At 43.2% G+C, this 19,908-nt stretch overlaps 1 protein-coding gene across 1 annotated transcript in view; it reads right to left on the bottom strand.

The window, feature by feature from the left end:
• Window positions 1-19,908, bottom strand: part of Cacna2d4 (calcium voltage-gated channel auxiliary subunit alpha2delta 4) — a 118,599-nt gene that overhangs the window by 83,974 nt on the left and 14,717 nt on the right. The window contains exons 7-8 of the mRNA XM_031384056.1: window positions 2,571-2,631; window positions 1,976-2,126 (exon numbers count right to left, since the gene is read on the bottom strand). Coding sequence (XP_031239916.1) covers window positions 1,976-2,126; window positions 2,571-2,631 — 212 coding nt within the window. The remainder of the gene's footprint in view (window positions 1-1,975; window positions 2,127-2,570; window positions 2,632-19,908) is intronic.

Below are 19,908 nucleotides of genomic sequence, written 5' to 3'. Positions count from 1 at the left end.
GAGAGAGAGAGAGAGAGAAAGAGAGGGGGGGAAGAACATGGATCACCTGAGCAACTGAGCAGCACTATCTTGGGGTGCCTGAGCAGAGTAAGCAGAGGATCTTGACTCTAACACTGCCCCCCAAATCCTGGTTCTGATGTGAGGTGCACCTTCTAGAGTGTGCTGAGAATCTGCCAATCCTGAGAGAATTCCTGTGTGCACGCACAGGCACTTTCCACCAATCCCAGAGCCTCCCTTGCACAGATCCCTCCCCAGCCTGAGTAGGGATTCCAAACTACTCTTAGTTGTTCTTTGATAGCCAGTCTCATTATGCAGCCCTGACATTTAAGTCATATCTCTTGGCTTGGTTTCTAGAATCCTGAGATTATAGGTTTGGGCCACAAGCTAGTTACATATGTAGCTGCTCTTGGTCTGCACGCACGTAAATGGTCATTTAGCTCTCCAGAGGGAGAAACATGAATGATTACTGCCCCCTTTTCTATCTCCTTGGTAGTTAGAATACAGATTTTCAGGGTCTCTAACCCACTTTCTGCTTAAGTGAGATGGGAGAGAGAAGGCACAGTAACTACACCATTGAAGAGCTAGGGCTCTACTAGGAAAGCTGGGAGTGAGTGCTCTTCCTAGGAAGCCAAGCAGAGTGTGGGATGGAGGAGCTGCAGGCTCTGAGAGGCAGTGCACTTTTCCTCCCTGGTAGAGCATGGAGCCTGCTTGTGTGGCCATCCGACAGTACAGGCTCTGAGATGCCGCTGGAAGTGAACCAAGGGAGAGGTTGTCTAGGAGTGATGCCACAGGCAAGCCGAGCCTTGGGTAGCAACTCAAGAGTCTGGATCCCCCAGTAGGATCATTCTGAAGCAAGACATTTTTGCCTAAGCCTGTCGAAACGGTACATAAATTCCACCAACAGCTAGAAATGGCGGCAACTATGCAGGCTGAGAAAGGATTTTGGATCAAGTGGCCTTCACAATGGCACCCCAGGGTGCTTGTCAATGCTGCTTCCATGGAGCTCAAGTGGTCCCTGTTTGGTTGTACTTTTAAGCACTCACCCCCTTCCTTTTATGCATCTCCTTTCTGCCTGTGCATCTGGGCTTATGGGATAAGGAAAGAGAAAGGAATCATAACAGAGCGAGAGTCCAAGACCATCCGACCTCCTGTGGATGGGAGGCTGCCAGCAGCCATCCTGCCAGGAGCCCGTGGAGGGTCCGGGCACTGCCAAGGCTGGTGGTTCTGTGTAGCAGAGCCCAGACAGCTGCTGGAGAACGTGGCCTCGACGGGGTGTGTGTGTGCACACTGACAAATTATTTCAGATGCTTTGAGGGGCCTTGTAACGCCACCTCGTAAAACCCCAGGCAGAGTGCGGGTGCTAGTTCAGGAGTCCTCAGTGGAGGAAGGGTCCCTCTGTGGCAGGAGGCACTTGTGGCTGGAAACACAGGCTCTTATGGTGGAGGGACTGAGGTAGCAGAATAAACTCCATTTTGTTTTTAAGATTCCATTCTGAGTTAACTTGCCCTTAGAGAGACATGGCCAATGAAGAGGCGAAAAACAGCAGGACAGATTCCATCTTGTCCTCCAAACTCTATTCTAAGCTCCTGTCCTTGGAGAAAGCTTCTGTGTAGAAAGCTACTGTTTGATGTCCTTAGGGGGATATGGCCCCCACCCTTGGGCTCTGGGAAAGAGACCAACATTCCTTTACCCTCTCATGTAACGCCAAGTCTTAGAAACCCCCGCTTGCGTTTTTTTCCCTTTACAAACCCCCTTCACCTAGAGCTCGAGGTCACTCTCCTTCCTGTCCCATCAGGAAGGCAGCATGGCCCAAGCTCGAGCTTGAATAAAGACCCTCATGTGCTAGCAAAGGAATCATGGTTCCTGGTGGTCTCTTTGGGGTTTCTGCAATCTGGGCACAAGGGTATAGGAAAAGAATATTTTCCCAGAGCAGGTGAGAGCAAAGAGCAACTGCAGAACAGGAAGCCACCATTACCGCTATGATGTTCACGAAGTCGTTCTCCCCCAGGGTGTCCAATATGGTAGTGATGGTGTGCTTGGCAATCGCCATCCTCAGACCCTTCATGCTGCCACTCATGTCCACCAGAATTACGATGTCCTTGGGAGAAGTGGCGGCTTGTATGTACCTTAGCAGAAAGGAGGGCAATGGGAGGGAGGCCAAGGCTGTCCTGCACCTGGCTGGAGCCTCCTGTTCATTTATTTGGTCCCCAGGTTTCACCGTGTGCTGTAACCCCAGATTGGGTTACTGAGATTAGAAGTAAGCCTGCTCATTTTTGGCAGAGGACAGCCAGGGTCTCTGAGGGACCGTCAGCAGGAAAGGAGGGAGCTTAAATACACTGCTTATCTTCCAGGAACAGGGTTGGGCAAGAACAGAGCTGGAGGCAGGCTGATCTAGAGACATCCTCAGGTCCTGGAGGGAAGCCTGAGTTGGAGATAATGGGGATGGAGGATAATGGACTGAGGTCCCTCCCTAAGCATCTGTGTAGGGGAGGGTTCGAGAAAGCCAAGCAAAGCCCAAAGGGTGGAAGAGAAATGCTGGGCACAATATCCCTCCTCTGAGAGGTGCTTACCAGCCACGGTTTCGGCAGTCGAAAGTGATGACTCCATTTTCATCAGGCGTCCACTTTATTCCTGGGGAAGCAAAGGCTGTATTTCTCACCACCCAGTGAGTTGCCTGGAGGCCCGGGCTGTTGCTAACTCCCAGGATAGGTCCTGCTTCTGACATGGAGAACATGGTGAGGGCACTAAGCTACACCCTGTAAACTGAGGCAGCTGGCAAGGATGGAGGCCACTTACTTTTGTTAGAAAGGAAGACAACTTACTATCAAGACTGTCAGAGCCATAGTAGAGACCCACATGGGCCAGGGCTTGTTCGTGAGGTTAAACCTCATATCAGATAGAGAAGAGGAGCTTTGGGAGCCATGGCCATCTGGCCACAGGCACAGCAGTGAGAGCCAGTGTTCTGACCGGCTCTCACCCCAGCCAGGTGGCTCATTAACATGTGTGGTCCCTCCTGGGCTGAGAAAATATGTTACTAAGTAATTTGATTTCAGAGGAGGTGTTCAGTAGCTGTCTCCTGGATGAAATGAGGGGCCTGAGAGACCTTGCGTGAACCCTAGCACAGTGCAGGGGTTGGATTTTGTCTCTTCCTCTAAACATTAGTTGGGATAAATGCACACACACACACACACACACACACACACACACACACACACACACAGAGAGAGAGAGAGAGAGAGAGAGAGAAACCCACAGTAGCATGATGCACAAATCCTCTGAGGAGAAAGAGAAATAATCAGGAATAATGGGTTCAAAATGAGTGAGAAGAACAGATGGGATTGTGATATGCTAGACAAAGCGCCAAGACAAAACCTGGCAGCCTTGCTGCCTCTGAGGGGCCTCTGGGCTTGATGGCAGGTGGAATCAGAGGAGGCTGGGGCTTCAGGGTGGGTCCCTGAGATCACCAAGTGTCAATGGAGTCCTCAAGGTGAAGGAACAGCCAGAAGCCAAGGTTTTGAAGGAAGAGAGCAGACAGGAGCAAAGCGCAGGCTTGATGGAACTTGTGTGGCATGGTTTTGACCTAGACTACAGGTGATTAGAAGAGCGAAACCCTCCCAAGGCCACAATGACAGCAGCGAGGTCGTGGACCCATCTCAGACTGACAGTGGCGGGGTCATGGGAGTTTAATCTCAGACAGAGATGGGGTCCTGGGAACCTTGGTTTCAGAACAGCGAGGAGGAGGAGGAGGAGCTGAGCTAACGATTTTGGCCTGAGTCAAAACCTTAGAAGAGAGGGCTTTGACAGTCCTGGATGCCTTCTTACCTTCGAGTGGAAACAGAAATGAAGGCTCCCTCCCACTCACCCTCCCTCCCTCTCGCCCTCCCTCCTTCCCCAGGCCCCCATCACTCCTTCCCTTGTGCTTCCGGGCCTGTAGGATTCTCCCAGAGTGCAAAGAACACTGGCTCACACATGAAGGTGATCAAAGGCACAAGGAACACGAGTGAGAGGAAGTGAAACCAACGCCATTGGAGGTGTCTCCCCAACAGCTACAGATGGTGCAGCCACCAAATACAAAATTCAGGCCGGGCCCTGTTACATCATCCATATCTGAAATGTCCTCAGTGCTTGTCTACTAAAGGCCTGGTCCCCAGCGCATGGTGTTCTGTGGGGAATCTTGAAATGTTGCTCTAAAGGGAGGAAGTCAGGTCATTGGTGTATACCTTGAAGAGGGTATTGGGTCCCTGCCCCCCTTTTCTTTTCATTTCCCTATCTCCATAGCCTAAGTAGCTTTGCTTTACCATGTAGCCTATCATGATGTTCTGTATTGTCATGGGTCCAAAGTGACAGGGCCAGGTGACCATGACAACTTCTGACAACATGAGCCAAAATAACACTGTCTTTCCTCATAAGCTCATTATTTCAGGCGTTCTGTCACTGAGGAGAAACCTGTCAGCACAGAGTGTTTGAGAAACCACAGAGAATGGTCAATGAAAAAAGATGAAGAGCCGGGCAGTGGTGGTGTACGCCTTTAATCCCAGCACTTGGGAGGCAAAGGAAGGCAGATTTCTGAGTTCAAGGCCAGCCTGATCTACAGAGTGAGTTCCAGGACAGCCAGGACTACACAGAGAAACCCTGTCTAGAAAAAACAAAAAACAAAAACAAAAACAAAAAAAGATGAAGAGTGAAGAGACAAAGCCAGGTGGTGGGCCAACCTGGTCTACATAGCAAGTTCCAGGATAATGAGAGGTATGTAATAGATAGACTCTAGTTCAAAGAAAGAAAGAGAGAGAGGGAGAGAAAGAGAGAGAGAGAGAGAGAGAGAGAGAGAGAGAGAGAGAGAGAGAGAGAGAGAGAGAGAGAGAGAGAGAGAGAGAGACAGAGAGAGAGAGAGAGAAAGGAAGGAAGCAGGGAGTTGTGGAGCATGCCTTTAATCCCAGCACTCAAAAGATGAGGCAGGGGGATGTCTATGAGTTGAAGGCCAGCCAGCCAGGGCTGTATAGTGAGACCTTGTGAAGAAGAAAGGGTGGGGGAGGAAGAGGAGGAGGAAGAAGAGAAGAAGGAGGACAAGGAGGAGAAGAAATTATTTTAAAGTTGTGAAACTTTTAAAAATGAAAAAAGTCTAGGCTAAAAGAAATATCCTAGTAGGAAAATAGAACAGGGAAAGAGAAAATTCAATATTTGAAAGATTAGTCCAGAGTTTTGATGATTCTATAATGAGATGATCTAGTAAATACCTGGAGGGGCAGAAAGAAAAAGGGGTGATCTGTGAGGAAGACCATGATTACGGAGATGTTGAGGGGCTGAAGAGACGACTCGGTCAGTAAGAGGCTTGCCTCCGAGCTTGGGAACGTGGGTTTGGATACCCAGCCCCACATGTAAAAGCTCTGTTGTAGTTTCATGTGCCTATAATCCCTGTGCTGGGGTATGTGCACACCCCAGGAGGCTTCTGGGAACTTGCTGGCCAGCTAGTCAAGGCAAATGAGCAGGTTCCAGGTTCAGAGAGAAACCATGTCCACTCCCACCAAGATGCAGATGAGTGAGAAAGACATCTGATGTCAACCTCTGGTCTCTGCATGCATGATGAGAGGCACACGCTTGCACGCATACACAAACAAGAGGCACACACAACACGCACATGCACTCAGAGCACACACACACATACTTATACAACACACACATGCAAACACACATACACACATTAAAAAAAAAAAAAAAAAAAAAAAACAAAAACAAACCAGAAATGATAAAAAAAGAGATGCTGGCAAATGTTCTGGAATAGATGACCCAACTTACATATCCAAAAGGCACAGTGCTTCTCAGTCTAGTAAAAGAGATGTCCCCATGCAGATACACAAAGCTGCGGAGCATCCTGGGGGACAGTCACATCTCTCAACAACACCCAGGGAAGGGACAGCAGCCACATCATAGCAGATTTCCTCAACACTAGTGGGAACCACAAGGGGAAAGCGTGTCTTAGAACGTTGAGAGGAAAACACCATTGCTTTAGCAATGCGACACCTGAGAAGCATCAATGGAGAGCGAGGGCAAGAGGAAGCACCTACAGGGAACATGCTTGGAGGCGATTTATCATTAGAGTGGACCCTGAAGAGAGTCGGCTGCTGGAAGAGGGAGAGTAAGCTGGAAAGAACAGCCCAGGGTGCGTGAGGGAGAGGGAATAGCATCCTGACTGACGGTATTGTAGATGTGAGCCACCATGTCTGGCAAGAAAGGAAATTTACATGACCATGTTCCTTATAAGCTGTCTTAGATAGGGTTTTATTGCTGTGAAGGGACACCGTGACCATGGCAACTCTTATAAAGGACAACATTTAATTGGGGCTGGTTTCCAGTTTTAGATGTTTAGTCCATCATCATCATGGCAGGAAACATGGTGGCATGCAGGCAGGCATAGTGCTGGAGGAGTTGAGAGCTCTACATCTTGATCTGCAGGCAGCAGGAGACTGCCTCACTGGGCCTAGCTTGAGCATATGAGACCTCAAAGCCCACACCTACAGTGACACACCTCCTCCAACAAGGCCACATCCCCTCCAAAAGGCCACACCTCCTAACCCTGCCACTTGCTATGGGTCCAAACGACCATGCAAGTATAAATGCAAAAGTCATAAAACAAAATATTAATGAGTCCAATGCAGCAATGCATGAAAGGATTTGCTAAAATCAAGTCAGGGTATTAATAGGAATGCACATATGGATTAACATTAGAAAATCCAAGAGTTAACTTGGCAAAATGCAATATGATTTTCACAAAGAGGAAACATATCCAGCTATTAATGAATGGAAGAGTGCTACTCTTACATGCTCAGGAAATTGTGATGTCAGACCACAGTGAAATACCATTACAGACCAACAGAGAATTTTGAGGCTTAGCAATACTCAGATAAAGTATGAATCAGTACAATCTCTTATTCATCACCTTAAGGGAATATGACTGATACAAGTGTTTTGGAAAACAATTTGTTTTCCAAAGCTGAATACCGAGATATCTTAAGTCCTAGAAAATGTATAGCTAGATACAGACTCAAGGGAAACTCTCCTGCAATATGCCATGGATAAGAATACTCACAGGGTGGGGACAGGGTTCAGTGGAATGCTTGTGTGGCATGCAGGAAATCCTCTCTGTCATCCACTGTGTGCGTGTGTAACTGTGTGTGTGTGTGTGAGGGAGAGAGAGAGAGAGAGAGAGAGAGAGAGAGAGAGAGAGAGAGAGAGACAGAAAGACAGAGACAGCGAGACAGAGAGAGAAAGAGAGGGAGAGAACACACGAACACACATGTTCAGAGCAGTGCTGTTCCTAAAAGTGAAAGACAAGAGTGGGACACAGCCCATAGTTGACAAGGATGGAGAGACTGTGACACTGAATCCTAATGGCATCAAACTGAATGAAAAAGCAAGTTCTCAACAGCGTGTACACTAAGCCGGCTTTATAAATTTTTAAAACCAGTGAAGCAGAGAAAGCATCCTGGAAGATAAGATGGCTGAGTGGGAGGCCCTGGAGCCTGCCCACCTAGACAATAATTGCATGGTTTGAGTATGTTTGATATCACTATTTTGGAATCTTAGAGTCTATTAAAGGCTTTCACCTTGAGGGAGAACTCTTTGAGGGTAAATTGTAGTGAGTGTCTATCAGTTTCAGTTCCTAGCACGGTAGCTGCCCACCTCCATGCCAGTCCTGTGGCAGGCAGCTGTGCATGTATTCTTAGAGCAGCTAATGCACAGCTTGCAGGAGTCAAGTTTGGCCCTAAAGACCCAGCTTTCCCAAAATGGAGGGTCCCACGGAGCTTGCTGAATCTGGTTCCAAGTTGCTCTCATGGAGACATGAAGCCCGCTGGCTGTCTCTGTCTCACCTCTCACTTGGATGTGAATCCCTCCTCCTAGCCCGAGTTACTTCTAGAAAATTTAAAAACGAGGTTATTTTCTTTCCCATACACTCATTTTGCTATTTTTGGAGCTATGTATTAAAGGGAAGACTATTTTTAAAACAACTGCATGTAGCAAAGTGATCATGCATGAGATCAGAAAAATCTGAGACCTTAAACATATACTTCAGATGGATCTTCAGTACAGAGTCAGCCTAAAACAATAAGAAAGGGGGAAAAAAAAACAATAGCAAACCATCGAGAAAGGCATCTGGTTTACAGGATTGCTGCAGTATTAGATGTAAATGCCCACTTTTCAATGAAAACAAAAACAAAACTCCAGGCATACAAGGAAGGAGGAAAGTACAGCCCATTCAAGGGACTGGGAATTGATAGAAGCTATCTCTGAAGAACACCAGACCGCAGATCTACCTGACAGAGACTTGGAAAAAGTCTTCAAGACATCCAAAGGAACAGAGGAAGGTGTGGAGAAAGCCGAGCAACAGTATATGAAGAAAATGAAATATCAACAAAGAAAAAGTTAAAGAAAAATTTAAAGGAAAATTTGGAGTTGTAAACACCGGAACTAAAGTGAAAAAACAGACTACAGTGTTTCAAAGATAGACTCCAGCAGACAGAAAACTCAGTCAGTGAGCTCAAAGCTTGAACCACAGAGATCAGTGAGTGAAGCGGAAGGAAGTATGAAGGTAGCAGAGAGTGCAGAGATGCATGGAGGAGTCCCAGAGAAGAATGAGACAGAGGTGGGGGGAGGGAGAGAAGGGGAGAGAGGGAGAGGTGGGGAGGGGGAGAAAGGGACAGAGAGACTGAAGAAATAATGCTCCCAAACTTCTCAAATTTGATGAAGACTATAAATATAAGTGTATAAATATAACATTGATGATGTATAAAAATATAAACCTCCCCCTCAATTTTAAATAAGATCAATATAAAGGGCCCATTCTAAGAGACACCAAGGTCAAACTTTCAAAAGTGAAAGAGAAGAAGACAATGTTAAAAGTGTCAGGAAAGGGCTAGAGAGATGGCTCAGCAGTTGAGAGCACTGACTGTTCTTCTAGAGGTCCTGAGTTCAATTCCCATCAACCACAGGGTGGCTCACAACCATCTGTAATGGGATCCGATGCCCTCTTCTGGTGTGTCTGAAGACAGCAACAGCAACAGTGTACTAACATATATAAAATAAATAAATCTTTAAAAAAAACAAACAAAATAAAAACAAAAACATCAAGAAGAAGGGAATTCATCAGTAAGATAATCGGTAGATTTCTCATCAGAACTTAGCAGGCCAGAAGCCAATGGGCTGAAATATTAAAAGTGTACATGTGCTCTCTGTGCTGGTGCCCTGAGCAGACCTTGGGCACAAGCTCCGCAGCCAGTCCCACAACACCCAGAGGAAGCTCCACTCCTAGGGGCTCTAACACACCCAGGATCAGAGGTGAGGAGGACACAACATCTGTCCCAACACTGGGAGTAACTGGGACCAACGAAACCAGTCACACAGGAACTCCACCAGCCCAGTGGCTCAGGTTCTTTCCGGTCTCTCTGAGCTGGTGCGGAGCAAATGTAAGAATATAAGCAACACAAACTAAGGTTACTTGGCATCATCAGAACCTAATACTCCCACCATAGCAAGTCCTGGACACACCATCACACCAGAAAAGCAAGATTCAGATATAAAATCACTTCTCATGATGATGATACAGGACTTTAAGAAAGACATAAATAGCACCCTCAAAGAAATACAGGAGAACACAGGTAAACAGCTAGAAGCCCTTCAAGAGGAAACACAAAAGTCCCTTAAAGAACTATAGGAAAACACAGTCAAACAGGTAAAGGAAATGAGCAAAACCATCCAGAATCTAAAAATGGAAATAGAAACAATAAAGAAATCAGAAAGAGAGACAATCCTGGAGATAGAAAACCTAGGAGAGAAATCAGGAGTTGAAGATACAAGCATCACCAACAGAATACAAGAGATAGAAGAGAGAATCTCAGGGGCAGAAGATACCATAGAAAACATTGACACAACAGTCAAAGAAAATGCAAAAAACAAAAAGCTCCTAATCCAGAGCATCCAGGAAATCCAGGACACAATGAGAAGACCAAATCTAAGGATAATAGGTATAGAAGAGAGTGAAGACATCTAACTTAAAGGGCCAGTAAATACCTTCAACAAAATCATAGAAGAAAACTTCCCTAACCTAAAGAAAGAGATGCCCATGAACATACAAGAAGCCTACAGAACTTCAAATAGACTGGACCAGAAAAGAAATTCCTCCTGTTACATAATAATAAAAACACCAAATGTACTAAAAAAAGAAGGAATTTTAAAAGTAGTAAGGGAAAAAGGTCAAGTAACATATAAAGGCAGGCCTATCAGAATTACACCAGACTTCTCACCAAACACTATGAAAGCTAAAAGATCCTGGGCAGACAAGACCCTACAAGAACACAAATACCAGCCCAGGCTACTACACCCAGCAAAACTCTCAGTTACCTTAGATGAAGAAAACAAGATATTCCATGGCAAAACAAAATTTATACAATATCTTTCCATAAATCCAGCCCTAAAAGGATAATAGATGGAAAACATCATCATAAGGAGCAAAACTACACTCTAGAAGAAGCAAGAAAGTAATCTTTCAACAAATTCACACAAATCTAAGTTCACCTCTTACAACAAAAACAACAGGAAGTAACAATTACTTTTTCTTAATACATTAATTTGAAAATTAATATTACCAACGTATCCTAATCAATAGAAATCCAAAAATATGAGGAATTAGAAATTTGTTGATTGTTTTCCAATGGTCTCTCTAATTTGGTAATTGGAGAAATAGGTCCAATATTGTACAATCCATATACACTTTCAGCTTGTTTGTTCATGACAGTGTCTTGCTGTGAACCACATAATGGTCTTGAAATCATGCTTCTCCTATCTCAGCCTCATTATTAGCAGTATTGTTTATTTAATGTTTTTATACTATACTATGGTTTTCAGAACAGCTTACATATTTCAAAAGTATTTATATATCCAAAAGAAACATAGACAATTAAATTGGGAGGAGGCTTGTAAGAGAAGAACAAAGAGTGAGACTGAATGTTTTCTTGACGTTTGTAACTCTTATCAAGTTTGAAGAAGAGGACTTTATAAGTTACTTTTTCTCTGAGATGATTGCTTTTCCAAATTATCACAACCAATGAACCAGACTCTTACCCTCACCTAATGTCTGTGCCACCCTCCAAGCAGAACCATTGTTCATTGAAACAGTAGGTGAATGACTTTATGGATAGACCATCTTAATATACACACCATTTCTTAAATGAATGTAACTTGTTCTCTGTGGGCTGAGAATAAAGTCACTCACTCAAGTCAAATAGCTTTGACCATAGCAGGAAGTCTGTATCCAGAAATCGTGCCTACAATTCATTCCTTGGCACAGCAGAACTGTCAACTCTAAGCTTAACTACGATGGAGGTAAAATTCTTTGGTGATGTGAGGGTCATTGAAGTACAGCCTTATTACAATGAAATCCAATGTCTAAAAATTGTTCTTATTTTGGGCTTGTACCACAGCAAGAGCCAAGATTTTAAGCTCTAGTAAATAAAAAAACAAACAAACAAACAAACAAAAAGACTTTATCTATTTATGTTCCTTTAAGAAAATACTAGTAGTGATGTATTATTTTGAAATATACAGTTAACATGTTTCGAGTTATTTAAAATTTATATTGAGAAAAAGTATGTATTTTCAGTATTGCTGTAGACAAGCATCTACATAAGACTGTAAAATTGATTTTTGTTTTATATTAAACAACTTTTATAATACTAATTTTTATTGTTATAATATTTTATAAATTTTAAAGAATATGACAAAAAAGATATTGTAGGTATTGAAGGGGGGCCTCTGGGAGGAGTTGGGATACAAAAGGGAAACAAGAATGTGATTTAATTCTATTTACTAAAAATATGTTTTTAAATGTTAACAAATTCAGATAAATTGAAATCCTGTAACTTTTCTCATCATAATGCAATAAAAGTTTTTTTTTTTAAAGTGTACATGTATAGAAACATTACTGTATCACAGTCACACATTAATTGATGCTAAAAGGTAGAAAGTGGGGGAGGAATTAGGGCTAACCTCTGATAAATAATAGCAGGGGGAGTGGTTTCTTGGTATTACATCTGTCTTACATGAAAGGCTCCAGCAAGTCCTTTACTTAGGAAGGAAAACACATTAGCTGTCACCCTATGAATTAAAAATCAAGAAAATAAACTACTTGCTAAAAATGAGATATGAAACTATACAAAAATCCTCAAAAGATGAAATACAAATGGCTGAGAAACATTTCTTAAAAGTGTTCTACATTCTTAGGTATCAGGGAAATGCAAATTAAAGCTCCTTTGAAATTTCAACTTAAGAAATAAGTTGAATAAGAGAGGCTAAGATGACGATGATGATGGAGGATGTGAGGAAAGAGTAACAGTTATTCACTGCTGCTGGGAATGCAAACTGTTGCAGCCATGATGAAAATCATGTGGATGTTCCTTAAAAAGCTAGAAACAGATGTAGCACACGTCCTAGCTATGCCACTCTTGGGCACATACCCAGAATCCTCTGTCTCCTACTACAGAGACAGTTCCATGTTCTTTGCTGTTCTGTTCATAATAGCCAGGAAATGTCCATCAACTGATGAATGGATAAGGAACATGTGTCTCTTCTCCAATGATGGATGGATAGTGAAAGTGCATAGTCTCATGGTGGAATACTATACAGCTGTCATGAAGAATGAAATCATGAAATCAGTAGGTAAATGGGTGGAAAGAACTAGAACATGAGCAGAGTGAAGTGAGGCAGATCCAGACATCTCTCTTTCTCTCTCTCTCTCTCTCTGTCTCTGTCTCTGTCTCTGTCTCTCTGTCTCTGTCTCTCTCTCTGTCTCTCTCTCTGTCTCTGTCTCTCTCTCTCTCTCTCTCTGTCTCTCTCTCTCTCTCTCTCTGTCTCTTTTTCTCTCACATCTGTGACTCCTCACTCTAAATCTGCAGATGTGACTATATAATCTGGAGCAACTGCAGAAGTCAGGGAACTAGAAAGGGGCCATGGCAGGGGCACCATAGAGAGGAAGAGCAGGATGCAGGTACTATGAAGAGGGGCACGGGAAAAACATGGGATGCTTGAAAAAAAAATCATAATATTTTGTTTATCTAAAATTACACATAACACACGAATTATATATAGTATACATATATAAATATGGATATCACACACTCTCACATGTGCACACACACACACACTCACACACACTCTTATATTACTTGGGCTGACGATGCTTACCCCAAGAGCCATAACCAAATTCTCAGAGCCAGCCATGAGGAACTCCCTTTTGATCTGTTTGACAGTACTTCAAGAGACTCTCGAAACGATATAGGCTATTTATCCTTGCCTTTGGTTACTTTCCACTAGTCCTTACTGTTGAAGACACCATACTCTTCAGACAGGACTCAGGAGGTCTGAGCTCGAGCTGACTTGAAAGCCTCCTCCCTGAGGACTAGTTTCCAAAATGCCCAACAGTGCTGGGCTAGCTCCCAAGAGAGAGAAGTGACCAACGGTCCTACCTAGCTGCAATGTCCATGGTCCAAAATCATCACCAGCATGGCAGGATGCCCCTAAGGTGCAATAATGGCATCATGTCTTGGTGGTCACCAATAGCTGTCTAATTGGATTTACGGCCCTCTCAGCCAGGAGAAGTCATGGCTGTTTCTAGAAACCTATTTGGCTTTCTTGGGACCAGTGATGAGGTCATGGCTCTCAGAGGAGAACTTCTTACCGTCACTTTTTAAAACCAACATGATTGCATCGCTTATACCCACAGAGAAGCACAGCTCTCATTTTTTCACCAAGGAAAGTTCTCTGTGCAACAGACAGAGGCCATTACAAGAAACAACAGATCATGGGATAACCAGCCCTGAGGCATACATCTGCAGTACACCTCTTGCATCTAAGATTCAGGGAACACTGTAGAAGAGGGGGCAGAAAGAGTGTAAAAGCCAGAGGGATTGCTCTGAAATTGTGTCTCCTGGCAATGGCAGAGATACTTGACCTATGATATACGATACAGCTGCCTAGACAAGACCTGAGCAAGCACAACACTAATAGATATGCTAACGTGGAGGGGGGAAATCCTACGAGGTTTCACCCTAAACCAAGAACTACAGGCAACTGAAAAATGCTGAGAGTGTGAGAAATAATCTAGCCCAGTGATGAGCCTCCTAAATGGTTATCAAATACTACCGATTGGTCAGCTTTGAAACTGTACACATGCAAGTGACACTGAATGTCCTGAAAAAGTTGTATTCATATACTTATGCATATATGTACATATATGTGTGTTATAATAAGAAAGAAAAAGAGGCCATGAATTTAAGAGGGAGCATAAGCATACATTTATGGGGGACATAGAAGAAGTAGAGGAGGGAGGAAAGGGAAGGGAGAAAATGATTTCAAAAATATAAGAAAAATAAAAATAAAAGAAATTGTATTATTTGCAGGTAAATGGATAGAGCTGGAAACAACCATTCTGAGTGAGGAAACCCAGGCCCAGATGGGCAAGCACCTCTCATTTGTGAATGGTGGTTTTGAATCTTCAGATACATGCACTCCATTTGCAATACCCACACAGGTCAGAACATGAGCCAGAGACCACAGGGAGTGGATTTACAGGGAGGGGAGATAGGCTGCAGTGGTACCAAAGGATAAAGGGAATAATGGGGAAGAGTTAAGTGGGGTGCGGGTGGGAGGACAATGGAGAGGTGAGGATACAGGTAGGGATAACTAACGCTACAGACCTTTTGAAGAAGTCACATGGAATGCTTTGAGATAGTCTCCAGAATTTTCTGGTAAGCCCCTACTGCTGAACACACCACACACGTGAGTCATAGAATATAAAAAATCAAGCTGATATTAATCTGAAAGTTTAATCCCTACTGATTAGCTTTCAGAGTCCTAGAAGGGGCTATGCAAGGTAGCAAGGGAGGAAGGTAACCACCAGTTTTACCCACCAGTGAACTCTGCAAGCGACAGCAATGATCAGCCCGAAAAGACACGCCCACAGGTGCAAGGGTGGCGTGAATGTACTGGGAGCAACCAACCACCCTCTGCTTGGATCTAAGGACTTCTCTACCAGATGAAAATAATTTCCAGCACCAATATTAGGGCTAAGAACCTGTGGTAGGTTATAGGCCGAGGGGAGAACCGATTACTATTAATCTGTTAAATAGACATAGTACTAAACTGACTTGTTATGACTCTCATACCAATGATCAGTGCATTTCTCAGCCCTCATCAGAGAAGCTTCTTTTGCAGTTGATGGTAATTGACACAGAGACCCACAACTGGTCAAGGTGCAGAGAATAAGGGGCTGCCGAGTGCTCAGCCCTATATGGGATATGTATATCACACCTTCTCCTCCTCCTCTCCATCCTCCTCCTCTCATTCTTCCTCCTCCTCTTCTTCCTCCTCCTCTTCTTCCTCCTCTCATTCTTTCTCCTCCTCTCCCTTCACCTCCTTCCTTCCTCCTCATCTCCCTCCCCCTCCTCCTCCCCCTCCTCCTCTTAAGGCTCAGGGATCATTGTGGAAGAGTGGGTGGTGGAAATGTTAAAAGAGGCAGGGGTGGATGACTACAGGAAACAATGTTTTCCAGGCACAGCAGGACAGTTGTACACATAAATCTATTATAGCTGAGACAGCATGCACAAGACTTGTGCAAGCACAAGCCAGACAAAACCCAAACATGGAGAAGGGAGGTGGGCATGAAGTCCCATCCCTATCTAAAGAGCTACTGGCATCTGATAGCTACCAGGAGAGGGGGAGACCATTTTTTGAAGGGTATAACTCAGGTGGATTGACTATGCTCCAATGGAAGACCATACAACCAAAGTTGTTGTTTTTTTTTTAATTTAAAAATTTTAAAGGATAAACAAGATTGATAAATGATAGAAGGCCTAAATTAGTAACGTTAGATATGAAAAGGGAGCCAGTATGACAGACTTAAATGAAATTCAGAAAATAATTATGATATACCTTAAAATCATTTATTACATTAATTTGAAAAATATAAAAGAAATAGGTGATTTTCTAGAAGTGTAGGACCTATTAAATGAGCCAGACAGAATAAATAATTTAAGCAGATCTGTAACACACACCATGTGGCTCAAAACTGCCTATAAATCCAGCTTTAGGGGATCATCATTCTCTTCTGGCCTCCACGGGTACCTGTATACATATGGAGTGAAAACAAATGCACAGACACACGTGTACACACACACACATACACACACACATACACACACACACACACACACCTCAGCCTTGAGGTCTCAAATAATCTAACGATGCATCTCAAGACTTTTAAAAAGAACAATAAGTCAATTCTAAAACAATAACAAATATTTAGAGATGAAATAACAACCAAAAGAATACATAAATCAACCAAGCCAAGCGTTTGTTCTTTGAAAATGTTCGTATGATTGACAAATCACTAGCCAAGCTGACATAAGAAAGAGGTAGACCCTAGTCAGCAAAGTTAGAGGGAAATGTTGTTACAACAGAGTCCAAGAAAACCCAGAACATGATTAGAGAACATGTCCATTACTCACACTCCCCAAAGCATGAAAACCTAGAAGAAATGGATGAGTTTCTAAATCCATGTGACCTACCAAAATTAAAACTAGACTATATAAATAACTAGAAGATCTCCATTACAAGCAGTGAGACCAAAATGCTAATTAAACATCTCCCCAGGAAGAAAACTTCAGGGACAGATGGAGTCACTGCTGGATCCTATCAAAGGCTCAAGAAAGGCTTGACAGCAACTTCATCCCACAAACTACAGAAGGAAAGTAACCACTGCACTTATTCTATAGAGCCAGTGTTATCCTAGAGCCAGTGTTATCCTAGAGCCAGTGTTATCCTAGAGCCAGTGTTATCCTAGAGCCAGTGTTATCCTAGAGCCAGTGTTATCCTAGAGCCAGTGTTATCCTAGAGCCAGTGTTATCCTAGAGCCAGTGTTATCCTAGAGCCAGTGTTATCCTGGTACCCAAACCTGGGAAAGGCACAGAAGGTAGAAGGAAAAATAACTGCTGACTAATTTTTCTGATGATCATAGATGCAAAAATTCTTGTTTGTTTTTGTTTTTGTTGTTGTTTGTTTGTTTTGAGACAGGGTCTCTCATTGTAGTTCTGGCTGTCCTGCACTCGTCTATGTAGACTGGATTAGCTTCAAACTCACAGAATTCTGCCTGTTTCTGCCTCTCAAATGCTGGGACTAAAGGCATCGCACCCAGATCAAAAATCCTTAACAAAATACTTGCATAGCTGCTGAAGGAACACATTAAGAAGTTCAGACATCATGACCGAGTGAGCCTCACCCCAGAGATGCAAGGTTGGCTTAACACATGTAAATCAGTAAATGGAATGCACCACATAAGCAAACCGAAAGACAGGAGGACAGAAACTGCAAAATCACCTCAACTGATGTCACATAGTTATTTGACTAAGCTCAAAATGCCTTCATAATAAAAGTACTGGAGACATTGGGAATAGATGGAGCATACTTCCAAATAATAAAGGTGATTTAAAACAAACCTATGCCAACACTATATTAAACAGAGACAAACTGAGAGCATTCCCTCTAAAATCAGTAATCACATAAGGATGCTCACTCTCCCTCTCTTATTCAGTATAGCGCTTTAATTGTTATTAATAGCAATTAGACAAGACAAAGGCATAATGGGATAGAATTAGGAAATATAGAAGTCAAACTGTCCTTGTTTGTAGACATGATTTTATACTTGACAGACAATAACATCTACTGCATCTAGATCTAATAAATATTTACAGCAAAGTTGCAGGACTCAAAATCAATATTTTTTAAAATATTATTGTAACTTTTATATAACAATGAACTCTCAAAGAAGAAATTAGGTGGAATGTTTCATTCAGAATAGCCCCAAAAATTAAGTATCTAAAAATAAGCCTAACCAAATAAATGGGAGGCTTCCACTACAAAAACATTAAGCCACTGAAAAGGGAAATAAAAATAGACACTAGATGATTAAATGATCTGCCGTGCTCCTTGTTTGAACAAGGTAACAAAAGAATGACACACGGTGAACAAGGTCAAAAGAATGACACACAGTGAACAGCGCCTTGGGGACCTGTGACACAGGCTCCCAGAGAAAGGCAGAGGCCTTTACCTCAAGTGCACTTCATTCCCTGGGTTGCTCTTGGATGCGATTTCGAGCCTCCTATGTTAAATATCTACATTCAACTTATAAGACATGTTTATTCTTGTTGGATGTCAGAACACCTGGTGAAAGGATGTGCTGAGAGCTGGCCCCAGTGTGCCCTGCATCTGGACATGGCCTCCTCTCTTCATGCTTTCCCAGATATAACCTATAGTACATACCAGCCAGTTGTGCTTAAACTGGTCTCTCCTGAGAAAGTTGTGGAAGAGAACTGCTGTGTAAATATTTAGTATGTGCTTATGTTTATATGTTTTTCTGAACTCAAACGACCTTCCTTGGATCATTGCTTTCTTTGTTCCATGTGTGTAGAGAAGTACACTGAAACTGAAGCACAGTTGTCTACAGCATTCAACTACAGTCTGCCAGGTTCTTTAAGGTTTTTCAAATCCCAGGTCTTTCAGAGAGATCTGCATAGGTCAGAAAAGGTTGACACTCCTGGGTTGTCAGAATTAATACTGGGAAAATGTCTATAGTATCACAATTAATCTATAGAAGTAATATAAGTTATATCAAAAATTTGATGTCATATTTTACAGATCCAGAAAAAAATCTAATATTTTGCATGGAATCATGAAAGACCATGATACCCCAAACCATCTTGAGTAAGAACACGACTTGGAAGCATCGTAATACCTGACCTCAACTTATCCTACAGGATAGATGCAGAATAAATGCTGCAATTCTCTAGTGATTAAGACAGCGTGGTAGTGGGATACAAAGAGGCAGGGAGACTAATGAGACAAAATGGAGGACCTGGAATCAAACAGACCAAGCCATGACCATCCAGTCTTGGAGCCCATTCAACAATGGTTCTGATGAACCTGGACATCTGTGGGCAAAATAATAAAACTGAAGCTTTCACCTTGTGCAAAAATCAGTTGGAAAGGAATCTTAATTTAAAATCTGAAACACTGAAAAGTCCTAAAGGGAAACTAGGGATACTCTTTAAGACAGGTTAGGCAAGAACTATCTCAAACAACAACAACAACAAAACAAACCAAAAACCAAAAACAAAAACAAAAAACCACAAAAACAAAAACAAACCCCCAAACCTGTGACAGCACAAAAACAAGCTCCAAGTACAGGCAGATGGGATGGGCCACATGAGATTACACAGCTTCTGCACAGCAAAAGAAACCATCAGCAGGCATCCGCAGAGCAAGCAGCCCACAGAATAGGAGAAAATCTACCACCTACACTTCAGGCTAGCGGCTCCTATTCAGAATTTTCAAAGAACTTCAAATACGCAACACCTAAACCCCCCAAAGTTGCCACTCAGTAGGTGGCCTAGTGAAACGAACAGGTCTCAAGAGAAGAAACACAAATTGCTAAGAGTGATTTTTGAAAGTGTTGAACATTCCTCGACATTAAGGAAATGCAAGTTAAAAGCACTTTGGGACACCTGCTCACCCTAGTCAGAATGGCTGTCATCAAGAGATGTACTGTGATCCTCTCTCCTTTGCCTGTTTGCCTTGTGGGACTGAGCAACTGCTAGATCCCTGGACTTCCATTCACAGCTGCTGTTGACCATTGTTGGGAGTTGGACTACAGACTGATTGGATCACCAACACTGGGAGTAACTGGGGAGGCAGGACCAGACACAAAAGAACTCCGCCAGCCCAGTGACTTGGGTTCCTTCCCGTCTGTCTGGGCTGGGGTCCAGAGTAGACCTTGGGCGCATGCTCCACAGCCAGTCCCACAACACCCAG

This window comes from Mastomys coucha, unplaced genomic scaffold (genome assembly GCF_008632895.1).
Source record: "Mastomys coucha isolate ucsf_1 unplaced genomic scaffold, UCSF_Mcou_1 pScaffold20, whole genome shotgun sequence".
Taxonomy (NCBI): Eukaryota; Metazoa; Chordata; class Mammalia; order Rodentia; family Muridae; genus Mastomys; species Mastomys coucha.
This window is presented reverse-complemented; position numbering and strand designations above follow the sequence as displayed.